Source organism: Meleagris gallopavo, chromosome 3 (assembly GCF_905368555.1).
Source record: "Meleagris gallopavo chromosome 3, MGAL_WU_HG_1.1, whole genome shotgun sequence".
Taxonomy (NCBI): Eukaryota; Metazoa; Chordata; class Aves; order Galliformes; family Phasianidae; genus Meleagris; species Meleagris gallopavo.
This window is the reverse complement of record NC_139406.1, coordinates 52,534,586-52,548,011: the sequence shown is the minus strand read 5'-3', so window position 1 is coordinate 52,548,011 and position 13,426 is coordinate 52,534,586. Positions and strand designations below refer to the sequence as shown.

Here is a 13,426-nt window from a genome sequence, read left to right as displayed (position 1 = left end):
AGGTGACTTGTACATCATAACTTATACAGGGTGCCACTAGTTTCCAAAAAGCACGATCCAGGCATTTTTCCCCATGGTTGTATGAATCAATTCCTAGCTTCCTCACTACTTGTGAACCAGCAGACACCTCCCAGTGGCGAGAAATTTCCCTGTTACCAAGTCAATGGCTGTCCTTTCAGTGAGATGCAAGAAACTCTTCTCATCAGTGCCTGCTATATGTTTGGAGAGTACCAGGTGTCTAAATTAGTTCAGCAAACGTTGCTTTATTTCTTTTTCTAGCCCAGTTTCCTTAGCATCAGCCATGCTAATAACACATTCTATCTCCACAAGCAGGGGTCAGTGCTTCCCAGTGCCCATTACTTCATTCACCTCTTTATGGTGTAAAGCTGTTTCCAATGCTGGTACACAAAGGCATTGCTGTTTGGTGGTGTTCAGCCGTGAGCAGTGATCTGACATGGGCCAGGTCTGATAGCAGCACCCCCTCTGTACACCCAGCAGCGATAAAACCTTCCCAGCTTTTTGTGATGTGCTGCAATGCCCAGAACTGCATGGCTGTCTCCCTTCATCTGTGAGAGGCAAAGCAAAGAGCGGGAAAATAAAGTGCCTTGGCTCTGGCCCGAGGAAGAATTACTTCCAGTGTATCAGTACTTCACTTTCATAGACTGCAGAACTTGAACAGAGCTTGCAAAGGCAGGTGCCAAAGCTCCCACGTGCAGGAAAAGGAAAGGCTGATGTGAGCTTCGGGGTATTGCTTTGCTGAGCAAAGTCCCAAGGGTGGGACGGGGAAAGAGGGCCTGTTTGCACTACAGCTCTATGCTGAAGAAAGAAACAGAAAACCTATGTATTCATGGCCAGTACTCCTGTGCTGAGGGACAGAAAAACTGGAGAATGACACCTTTTATTATTTTTATCTTTTCCTAAGAGCTACCAGTGAGCTTTCTCCTGATGCCATCTGCTGGCTGAACTGATGTGGTCTGGCTGAGTTGACCTAAGGAGAGCACCTGTACGAGAAAAGAACTGCAGGGCTTAACCTGCTGTTAATCATCAGGTCCTCAGCAAACACCACAGAAAAGCCAAATACAGGTGTTGTAGGATAAAAGAAAATGTTCAGAAATACCTGGCAGACTTTAAAAAGTAAAAAGAAGGAAAAGTAAATATTTAACTATAGCAGATTTGAGAAGCTGATTTGTATTCAACTTGCTCAGATGAAAACTTGTAAAAAGAAATCAGATTGAAAAGTTGTCACTGTCATTAGCAGAGCTAGTCCCTGACTTTGCACAGTTGATACAAAGGCAAATATCTAAGCGGAATTAAAGGAGCCGAATTATCTGAGTGGCAGTCCCAGGTGAAGGAGGTTGCCATGTGGGCATTGGATATTTAAGGGGGAAAAAAAAAAAAAGATTTGGAACTACAGAGGGTGGCCTGTCTTCATTCTGCATTTGTACAAATTTTGTCAGAAGGAGCTGCTGATTCCTACTAGCAAGATAGACATTTGCTACCAGAATTTAAACAATAATGATAGGAGGCTGCACAAAAGGTGATTGGCCCAAGCATTTCTGTGGAGGCATAGGAAAATGTTATTTATCACCTATAATCTAACACTTTCATCTTAACCAGAAGTGTTCTAAGCTGTTTTTGTGGGGTAAAGTGTTGAAAACTATATACGTATTTATCTATGAGTATATAATCCTAACCCTATATAGGGTTAGGGTTCTATATACATACATATATATGTTAAGTTAAACACTATAGGTTAGTGTTATATACTACGGTTATATATATACTCATATATATATATATATATATATAGTTAAATATATATATAGTTAAACTATATATATATATAGTTAAAGACCTGTAGTGCCTGAAAGGGGACCAGCCCAAACTATACATGTAGGGTTAGGGTTATATATACCCATAGATATAGATATATACTTATGCAATAACTACCCAGTTTCTCTATTTCCACTACAGAATAACATGCCAGACTTCAAAGGATAACTGCTTTGAGAGGTACAGTTTGGGCTGATCCCCTTACAGGCACTACAGACTCTTCTGCTGTGAGGATGAGCAATGACAGAGGTGCATATCTGAATGCAGAGTTGTTAGGACCATTCTGGACAGGGTTGCAGATGGAGGGGAAACACTCAGATACACCAGGCATTAACTCTCCAAAGCATGATAATTACTTTCATCCATCAACTGTTCTACTTACAACAACTTAATACACAACACCTAGTTTATTTTACTAATGTAAGATGGTAATGCTCGAGTTACATCAGATGCTGTTCAGATTAATTCTTACATCACTGTCACTTACAGATCCTTTCCAGAGGACTGGTTTCTCTCCCATTTCTCTTTCACTGACCTGTATATACATACAATGGATGTGCACAAGCAGGATCTCCTGCCTAAGGCACTGAAGGGAAAATAAATAAACAAATGGCAAACGTTATTTTATCTCTTTATTTTTTTTTTTTTCCAGAATAGTTTAATATTGAAGCTCAAGTTGTTATTTTCAAGGGACAGAAAAGGGGAAAAGGAAAGGGAGAAGAGAGAAGGTACGAAGACAAATTATTTAATTTATGGTTTTGTGAGCGGTCACTTTTGGAGGCAACAAAATGTTTTCTTAAAAAACAAAACAAAACAAAAAACAAAACCAGCACCATTAAAGAAAGCACGATCCCTGAATTCTAAACAAAACACTGTCTTGAAACAAAAAAACTGCCAAGATGCTTGTTTCCCCCAGCAGGGTTGGGCTGGGTAACACAGCGACGCATAACAGCACTGAACTGTAGCAATCCTGCTGAATTCAACTACACCTCCTTCGGAAGATTCAGAGAACCATTTTCCAACCTTGTCCCATGGGAATAATATTTTCTTTGGTAGAGGACTGAAGGAGTGTATTTACATTACTGAACGTGGACAGAAAAAATATCTATGCATGGTAGGGATCTCCCCACTAAACCTGTATTTCTCATGCATGTGGAGTATGAGTGGATTTCACATTGCTGTTATACTGTAGGAGTAATACTGTCCTATGAAGGCATAGAATGGCTAATGTCAAACAGATGTAAACATTCAGAATACTGACAAAAAAAAAACCAACAAAAAACAACCAAAAAACAAAAACGAAACCAAACCAAAAAAAAAAAAAAAAAAAAAAACCAACAAAAAACATACATACAAAAAACCCTGTACTGAAAATGTGGATTGTGTTAAGTTTCCATAAAGCAGAAAAAATATTTTACAGCAGTACAAGAGAATGATGGCAACAAAGTAAAGCACTTTTCTTGTAACATTCATGAACAGTACAAATACAACAAAGTTATCCTACGGACTAAATTATTCTTTAACTATCAAATATAGTACAAAGAGAAATATTATGTGCTATAAAAGAAGCAGCTCCTTAAATTAGACTAAAAAAATGCTTGTTGTTGTTGTTGTTGGTTTTACAGTGACAAAGCATGATGACCGAAGACAACAGGATTTCATAGACTCAGAAACACTTGGCTACATGGGACCATGACAGAGCCACCGAATGTCCCGCAGAGCCCAGAGGATGCCCGGCCGTGCTGTGCCAGGAGGCTGGGGAAGTCATTCAGTGCTCAGAGCAAGGCCCCTCACATGCGTCAGCTACAGTGATCCCTTTCGGTGGCATTTCTCAGCTCGTGCTTATCCCGGTACTTCACCACACCTTGGAGAAACTGCTCAACCAGAGGCTACAATAACTATTCTGAAATTGTGCGTGTGTTCATAAGGGGAAGGGGGTGCAGCATAAGGTAATTTTACTTCAGAAATTGCATTATAAAGCACCATATGCACCAGCTTAAAAGCCGGGCAAGGAATTGCAGGGCCCTGAAAAACCATCTGCACGTTCCGTAGCTTACCCTGACAACATGCACCGCCCTCAAGAAGAAAGTCTATAGTACACAGAATACACCTTTTGCTTTATGGCTCAACCTTGATTTTTGTCTTTTAAACATTGTTTCATGTACTAGACCTCAGCAGGTAAATAAAACGCAAACAGGGAGCATCCAGTTTACCATTTCCTTTTTTTTTCTTTTTTCTTTTTTTTCTTTTTTTTTCTTTTTTTATGTTATTTCAAAGGGAATTTCTGCTTGGAAAACTAGTTCAGAACGGGAACACGCAAACACACACACTGCAAATGCCCTAATGTTATCTGCATAACTCGCAGGTATGCAATTAACAAAAACAAAGAGGGAGGAAAGAAAAGAGGAATGTTTCTCCCTTTCACCCAAAAGTGCTGCTTCAGGGGCAGGAGTGGGGTTAGGAGAGGGGAACAAATTTGGAGATTTAAAAAAAAAAGAAGTAAATAATATGTGCTGGACATTGGAACACGTATGTACACGCAAACACAGAGCAGTGTGTTCTCAAGCAATTCTTTCACCACTTTTCAGTGCATAAACTATTAACACCCAATGGTGCAAACTGCACAGTCATAAGAAAACAGAATGACAGTGGGCATGAAGCCCAAAAGAAAAGGAGTCATTCAAAATTAACTTCTAAAGATGATTGTGTTCTGCTTTAGGACCATAGGTCACTCTTCCCCAAGCATTTGTGTGATATGAGAATCCAAGAAAGATTTTCAGTCCTACTAAGATTCAGTGGGGTTCCCATATCACTGCAGTTGCTTTTGAATATTTCAATAAACTAAAACTATTTTCTGTAACAACACTTCACAACTGTTGTTAACTGATTGGTCAAATTTATTCCTGGTGTAATTTCATTGACTCATGAATGAAAGAAATGGAAGTGCACTATGGAAGAGTTTGGTCAGTGGTGTAATACAACATAGCACCATTTAGTCTAATGCCACTTTAAATAACATTTTATCATGACCTCACACATGCAAGTTGCAATCCTGATACAAAAATGTCAATCTGACATGAATGAGTTACCTACCACATTAGTCACACTCTTATCCTTTGAACAAAGTAAAACTATTTTTGTGGCCGGAATTTATTTCTGTATGATGTCAGTCAATACAAGAAGTATTTCAAGATGCAAGTACAAACAAATATTGACTTATGTGCTGTGGACAGGAAAACCTGAGCTAGAAATAAGGATTCCCAGCAGGCTTATATAAACACAGGTTATAAGAAGTCTAAGACTGGTTGCTCTCTTCATTTTAAATAGAAGCATCCTACCTATACCAAATATAAATACAATGCAATACAATTCCAATACAAAGGCTCCTCAAATATGAACTTGATATGCATGAACTGACTACACTCATGCTTATCCATGAGTATTTTCCAGTCACTATTTTTCCAGCAGCATACCACTGAGTGCAAATTTTCATATGGTTACTTCTAGGTTTTTGCTTGGCTGGCATATTTTCTTACAAGGAGATGTGAAAGTGCTGAGAAGCCGTTTCTTAACTCTCATTTCATACTAAGGAGCACTTTTGTATAGAAAAAATATATTATTGTATCAGCAACAAATTTGTTAGTGTAATTATAAATGGCCTTTGCATCACACAGTGTCAAAAATAATATCGATATGTTGCTAATTACAATAAAAGAGAACATCAAGGTGCACCATAGAGCTTCCTATGACAGGAATGTATGTTGTAGATATTCCAGCTCAATGTTAAGACAACAAACGGCATTTATTGTGTTTGTGAAAATGGTCCCACAAGGAAATAAATGTGATTCCTCCATTCAGTAGGACCTCACTAATACCAGCGTCAGGGAGACCAGTTACAGCTTACTAGTAAGTGTGCAAACAAAGATTGAATTAAAAAAGTACTGTGTAAAATGTATACTACAGTATGTAGTATACTTTCTGTTTCCTAAAATCATTAATTTCCTAAATTCATTCACATCAATTTTAATTCACAATATTTCAGAATGCCCCAGTAACTGTAGCATTATATACTTAAGTAATGCTGAGATCTAAACAGTATTACACCTGATGCACTCTAATTACACTCTTATTACATTGCTCTGAGAACTGTGAAAAGAAAACCAGTTTTCTTGAGCAGATTGGAAGGCCTTTGGATTAATGAGGTTCTACTGTAATGGTAAAAATAACATTTCTCTCTGATGCTCACATTTGGGCAGGCCCGATCATGTATTAACAGATGGATGATTTGCACTCTACATTCTGTGTTCTTGAAGTGGGAGTAAAAAAAAAAAACAAGAAATTTTCATCTCCCCAGCAACTGCACGTGCTTTATCCCTTTATAATATTTTCCTTTTAGGTGTATAGGGCCCCCAAATTATTGTTTTTCTTCTCTGCTGTAATGGTGGCTCACACATATGGAATGCAACTATAGTCCTAAATTTAAATACAGTACTGGATAAATACTGAAGATCACTTTAAAGATGCAGTATCCCTTTAAAAAATGCCTTTTTGCTTTCAAATTTCTAAAATGTAGAGTAAGTGGTCTACATTCCTTTCAGGGAAAAAAAAAAAAAAAGTAGTGCTTAAGAATGACTTTAAGTGACAAAAATCAGATATTATTTTGAGTAACTCACATAAAAGTAAAAATAACAGATAATCTAGTATTCAATCAATACACAATTAGAATCTTTCCTTATTAATTCATCATAAGAATGCATCGATTTTAGGCCACAGAAAGGCTAAAATATCCAGGACCTATTACATACGTCTGACCCTATATATATTTGGGGCTGACGAACCAAGTGAACAGATTAGAGAGACAAATACAAATAAAGAATATTTGAGTAGGAAACAGGAGAAGAGGCTTCTAATCCCCAGTACAAAAGTTACTTTCTCGAGACTCTACTGAAGGCAACGTGATTCCAGTGCTGGTCTCACTAACCCATCACAGATATGAGTCTTTCTCAAGGAATCAAGGGGAAGAGATGTTAAATAAGATTTCAGTTCCATAATCTCCAGCAGGCACGTGAGGAAACTCCTCTAATGATCCAAATTCCTCATTTTTTGCTGAGTGAGGTAACTATATTTTAGCGCTAGACAGTAAAAGTTTTAAGAAAACAACTCAATTAGCAGAAAAACTGCAAAGTAACTGAGAGGCTACCATGACCGATGTGCACACCCTCCCACTGCCCTACATGATGGGCAGTTGGCATGCAGTGTGCAGTTCTGCATAGTACTCCATTTCTCATAGAGTTAATTTTCCACTGATCTTTAACCTGTAGCTTCTATCAACAATCAAAAAAGTGGGGGAAAATGTGCTGCACTTTGTGCAAATAAATAGGAGCTAGGAATGCCATGCAATAATGCCTTTTTTTTTTTAAAATCTTTTTATAACACAGCATGAATGCTCATAGAAGCTTTGGTGGCAAAGCTCTCAGTTTTTTTAAAATTAGATTTACAGGATTCCTCTTCCTTCCTGTGAATGGCACTTAGGCCAGAATAACTGAATTCTGAAAGCACCATGAGGGGGAAAAAAAATAACAAAAATAAACAGCCAAACAACTAATTGCAAACTGTTAATGGCCTAAACTGTTCCATTCCTCCAATCCTCTGCCCTATTCTCCAGCGCTGACAAGGGATACTGCATCTTTGACCCAGTCTCTACCGTACAACCAGGCAAGCTACACACAGTTTGGAAGGCCCTATGCAGTCATCATGACAGAAGGCGCCACAGCCTTTGCACACGATCATGGCTTTCAGCCTGCAAGAGCATTTCAGTTCCAGTTCATCGGCATTGCTACTGTCAGAAAATTTCTGAACCGGCATCTGCGCGTTCTGGTTAGACAGGCCCGTGGCAGCGTTCGAGCCACTTCCTAACATCCCAATCGATTTCTCAATTGCAGATGCTGCCCTTTTGAAGCTTGTGCTACCAAAGTGTATTGTTGGATAACTTCCACAGAGCTGCTGCTGCTGCTGCTGCTGTGGCTGCGGGTGCTGTGTCTGTATTTTTGGAGCAGCAAGTTGGGTAAAAGGCTTCTGTGGCTCAGTGAGTAAATAGGAAGAGAAATCTGCATTCTTTAATGCAAATGCTTTTAACTGTTCTTTCACTTCATTCTGATCATAGGAAGCTTGTTTCATGCCCAGTTCGCAGCTGCTGCTTAAACCTTCCTCAAAAGAAACAGGTTCAGATTTTATATTGCTACAGATGCTTGCTGGCTGAGGCCAACCAAGTCTTTTTGTGGTTTCCATAGTAACTGTCGGTTGTTTTTGATCAGAGGGGACATCTACATTTGGATGAGGAGGGGGAAGAGGGGGCAGGGGTGGGGGTGGAGGAGGAGGATGCACTAAGGTTTTACTCTGGAGCGTCTGAGAGGCACCGGCAATGTCATCACCTTCCTTAATCTGAATATTGGGGGAAAAGACACTTCCTAGCCTCAGCTGGTGAGCTGCTGTAGAAATATTCCCATCTCCCAAGCTCTTCTGTTCCAGGTGTCTGCTAAAAGCAAACGCATTGCAGCCAGGTGGGCCTTTTGATGTAGCTTGCAACAAAGCTGCCGTGGGAATCGGGCCTCTCGCTGCCATGGACATTTGGTAAAAATGCTGTCTATGTGAGGTACTAGCTTCTGCGTGAAAGCTGCCATTTTTATCAATGTGAAATAAGCTCTGCTGGAAACTGCACGAAGGCAATGGCCTCTTCTGCTGCTTGATCTCTGGGCTGTGAGCGATGCGGCTCTGAACTGCATGTTTGTTCAGCCACTCTTGTTTAAATGGCTGCCCATGCCCTAGCTGGTTCATGCTGGAACTAATTACACAAGGAGTTGCTTTAACATCGCTGTCCATTGACACCTTCCCAGGCTCGCATTTAATTTGAGCGTGTTCCCCTATAGTCCTGGCCATCCTCTTTTTTGGATGGTTTTCACGCTTTCTGATTTGTAGCGGGGCTATGCTGCCTGCTGTAAATCCTTTACCATCTGGGTTAGGAGAACTGGAAGGATGCTCAACAATATTTCTCTCGGACACTGCTGTTTTACATACTGAGGTAGTTTGCAAAGGCAAGGGAAGCCTGCTAATTTCTAGTTTGGCTCCTGATCTGGGCTGCGGCAGCACTTTCTCTAAAGGCAGATTGCCTTGCAGTAATTGTGTCACTAAAGGATTGTTGGCCTCCACTGACGAGAGGCGACAGCTTGAGCCCCCAGCACTCGTAACTCTTTTGAGGGTTTCTGTTGTCAGGGACAGGGAGTCATCCATGGAATCCGCAATGGGTGCCTTGGCGGCCTGTGCTGGCTGAGCGCTTGGGGCTATTTCTGTGGGTTGGGCTGCCATTTCAGGGCCTGTGAAATCCTCTGTGTCCATCCTGAAGCACTTGTCAGACTCGTTAGTTTCAGATTTAACAGGAACAGCAAGGCTTGTCAAAAGACTCCTGGACTGCAGCTCTGACATTTGCGTGTAACTGGAAGGTTCGGTTTTGACACTTTTTAAACAGTTTTGTTCTGCATATTCCTTATGCTTACTGGCGTTAAGATGGCTGACCACCGGCTGGTCTGTGCTCATTGCCTCTTCATCATGCCAACAAATTCTATTGTTAGTGCTATACTGACTGACACAGGCAGCATCTGCTTCATTTTTAAATGCTGAGGGACCTCTTAACTGCTCAGAAAAACCTTGGCTGGGAGTAACCACCTCAATTAATTTATCTTGGGGAGCAAGAGGCACTTCTCGAAGACTTGAACAACCTGCCTGCAAGTTCTTGCTGTCTTGCTTTGCTGTAATGTTGATAAAGCTGGAACTGTGCTCAAGGCTTTCATTAGAGACTACTTCAGGCCTGCTTATTACAGATACCTGAGAACAGGCTATACTTTGTAAGGCAGCTTCTGTCCGTACAGGTCTGCTTTGCAGGTCACTGCTGTTCTCTGCATTTTCAATTGAAGAAGACAGCGACAGACTGGAATTCAAATTTGTAGTGTGGTCAACAATGACTTTGCAAGGTATAGATCTATTCATGGCAGTTTGTGTATAGCTCACTGGCTGAGATTTACCCGAGAGATCCATTCGGTTTCGTGCTCCAGAGCTTTTGTCTAAGAGATCAGCATTTAATTTAGTAGCATTATCGTAGGAGCTTATTGTCACCATGTTACCAGTAAACATTGAAATGGGTGGCCTTGAGACAGAATCTGCTACTGCAACAGCCTCACTGCAACTTAAAGCTGACCTGACGGTAGTGTGGATGGAGACAGCGCTTTGCTCATTACACCCTGTTATGGCTATCTTATCAGAAGAAAATCTGTTGGTAGTCCCCACTGGGGGAATCAACACAGAACTACCAGAGAGATGATTTGGCAAGTTATTTGCAATGGATGAAGCTGGCACAGAGGCATAATGACTGGAGACTGCATTATTTGCACTGCTACTTGGTATTGGCAACCTTTTGTCATCGACGGCATTTGATAAGACCGTAGTGTCTATGGAGACCGGTACATTACTGTTATCAATACATTTTGGTCCAACAGCTATGCATGGAGTATCAGCCCCTTGGATGGATTTCAGCATTTTTATATTACAAGCTGAAACTGCTGTGTTCACACTGTCAACAGACATTAAAACAGAGGATTTATCAACAGAACTTGCAAAAGAAAGTTCTTTAATTGCTCCAGACATAGCAGTGCTGCAAACAGACACAGAGACTGAACTTTTATTATAAAGCACTGGCACACTGTTACTTTCAGTAGAGGTAGACGAAATAATTTTCTCACACAATTGTGGCATAGGTATATTCTCATCGGAACTGTGCACAGGTATCTCAGTAGCAGTTTCTGGTAATGTAGCTGTGTTAAGTGACTGCTGTAATAAAGTGGTAGTCTCACGGTGATGAGCAGATTTGTTGCTAGGGGACCTGCAGTTAGGATTAACTATAATGACACCGGTAGAACCTTCAATCTTTGTATCAGTAGATGGTGATACTTCTAGAGATGAGGTACTTTCCTTTGAGTTGAACTGTGACTTTGATTCTTTATTAGTCTGGAGTAAATGAGCTCTGGCTTGATGCTTTGCAAATAGCTTGGCCTTTGTTTGTTCCTTGATGTGTGCCAGCGTTCTTGTCTTCCCTCCTTCGCATGGAGTCCCCATTGCTCCAGAGACAATGCTTGCAGCTGCTGCCACAGCTGCTGCAGCTGCTGCTTCTCTTTGGGCTCGTGCTTGCTGAGCTCTTGCTTTGATATCTGCAAGAGTTCTAGCCCCAGTGTTCCTTCCACTGCTGACCGATGTACTTGGGGTAACTCGAGGTTCTGGTTTTGAAACAGGTTGGCTCTTGATGATAAAAGGTGGTCCAATTTTTGAAAGTTGAATCTAAAGGAAGAAAAGAAAAACAATAATTTGAATCAGATCAACGACTTAGTTAGTATCACTTGTTGTCTCTTAAAAAGGTCAGAACAAGGTGATGAAGGGAATTACTGTTCAGTGCTGCTGGATAGAAAAATGCTAGAAAGTAATGATGTTTACATTTTGTGTATTATTATTATTATTTTCTTGTTGTCCAGCAGCACAAACTGACACCTGTTTTAGCCTACTCATGCTGCTTTCTTGACAGGAAGAAAGACTGAATTGGAGGACTACATGATGCTTATCTGACACAGTTTATCAGTTCTGTTCTATCTGCAGTGCATCTAACTGAGAAGATGAACAGGCCTAGTGCAATAATACTGGGAAAATACTAAGCATTTGCTACAAATACATGAAAAAATAATAACCGTGCAGTGCTTTTGCTCCTCAGCCTCCAGTGACTAAGCCATTAGGAACAGCCTGTATTCCCCTTACATACCAGGCAACAAATCTTGCCTTTAGATAGGATGTAGAAGTAGCACCATTACAACCACTGAGCTTGTTTTTCACATTATATCACAGAGCACTTTAGAGTACTATAAAAGAAGTGAATCACCAAGGATACATCTTTCTCATCCTCGACTGGAATTTTAAGAGACTCACTTTAGTACATCCCTGGAATACCTCCCACACTACTGCATTTCAAAAACGAAAATCTCAAACCTTCAAACATTAGAAGTGCAAACAAGACTTTAAATACCAAAACCTTTAAGAAAAGTAATTATCTCTACAATCACTATGATTATTTGTATGTTTTCCAATTAGGCACACCTGCTTTCAGGGTTAGAGATTAGAAGTCCTGGAATCACTTTGTAACTTGTATACTGTCTTAGAACACCCAAAGCCTGGCAAAAGAACATTTCATTTTTTTAAAAAGGACATTAATTTACTGACTGTCCACAGTAATAGGATTTAGTATTTAGTGCTATCACTTCTTTCCTGAAAGGAGCTGGAAAAAAAACCTACGCAGTATTATTTCTAACAAAAGTAGTCATAAGGTATGACAGCAAGAGAAAGCCTTATCAGATTTAGGAGAAAGGAGGTTCTTTCTTCTCTTTCAATAACAAGCAAAGTGGTTTGTTGGTGAGATAACCCAAAAGCAAATAGTTTTTACACAAAAAACATCTTGAAATGATCGTTCAAAATTATTTTTGGAAATGCCTGCCAAGTTTTAATATCCTCATTCACTGCTTGGAGCCATCAGGTCTTGTTTGATATGACTGTGCAAGACTGATGGTCTTCAAACAGCCCATCTGACGGACTCACATAGAGGGCTGTAATATTTCACTCTTCCTAGCAGTTAATGCCAATAAACACTCATCGGAAGGTGAATTCTGACTTTGTTTATCTCTCTTTGGCATATTACATAAGAAAGAAGGTTATTGTTTGTAACTAAAGCCTTTCATCATCAGATTTCTTCCTCTGTTGTTGAATAGTTCAATTAAAATTTATATTAACATATTTTAAAGAATACTGCAAGCTCACAATTACTTCAAAACATTTTGCTTTCTTTGTCAGTAGCTTTTTTCCCCCCATTTTCCATTTTGAATCACCAGAACTGCTAGAGCTCTAAGTGCTTGATTATTTTTACTATTATAGCCATGACTTTTTTTCTTCCCTAGTGATCTACATTCCTTTGGCTATAGAGAATGATTAGAATTTATTAGGCTAGATAAAGACTTTCCAAATACGAAAGAATATCAGTAAAACTCAGAACAGGCTAACTTCCAATTGCATCACTGCTCATAAAAATAAATTAGTTGAAATAAGCTGCCGCACTAGTGATTAAAACAGTTAGCCTATTTGCCCTCCTGGCCATATTAACAATTTTTAGTGATTGCAGCAGTTAAAAATAAATGCAGAAAAGGGCATTTCTGAATAATCAGGAACTAGTATTGCAAAGTCAGTGGCTTAAGTTCAGCAAATTGGATCTAAAACTTGGCTGATGCCATCATGTAGAAAACTGAAAGAGTCAAAACACTGGGACTGTATATAACTAAATCAAGAAATCCCTTTGTTAGGAAGAAAATGCTTCTCAAGTGGCATATATGTTCTTACATAGTAGAGGGACACCTTTAAAAGAGCTTAGTTAGAGTACCCTTTTTATCTTTTCTTTGCCTTCAACAGATAGTTATACATAAATCAATTTATACATACATGAAAGACACTTCCTCCTGAT

General features: G+C 39.7%; 1 protein-coding gene across 1 annotated transcript in view; it reads right to left on the bottom strand.

Moving 5' to 3' along the window:
• Positions 1 to 2,453: 2,453 nt before the first annotated feature.
• ASXL3 (ASXL transcriptional regulator 3) overlaps positions 2,454 to 13,426 on the bottom strand; it is a 71,989-nt gene continuing 61,016 nt past the window's right edge. The window contains 1 exon segment of the mRNA XM_085221018.1: positions 2,454 to 11,214. Within this exon segment, the coding sequence (XP_085077144.1) occupies positions 7,534 to 11,214 (3,681 nt within the window). The 3' untranslated portion in view covers positions 2,454 to 7,533.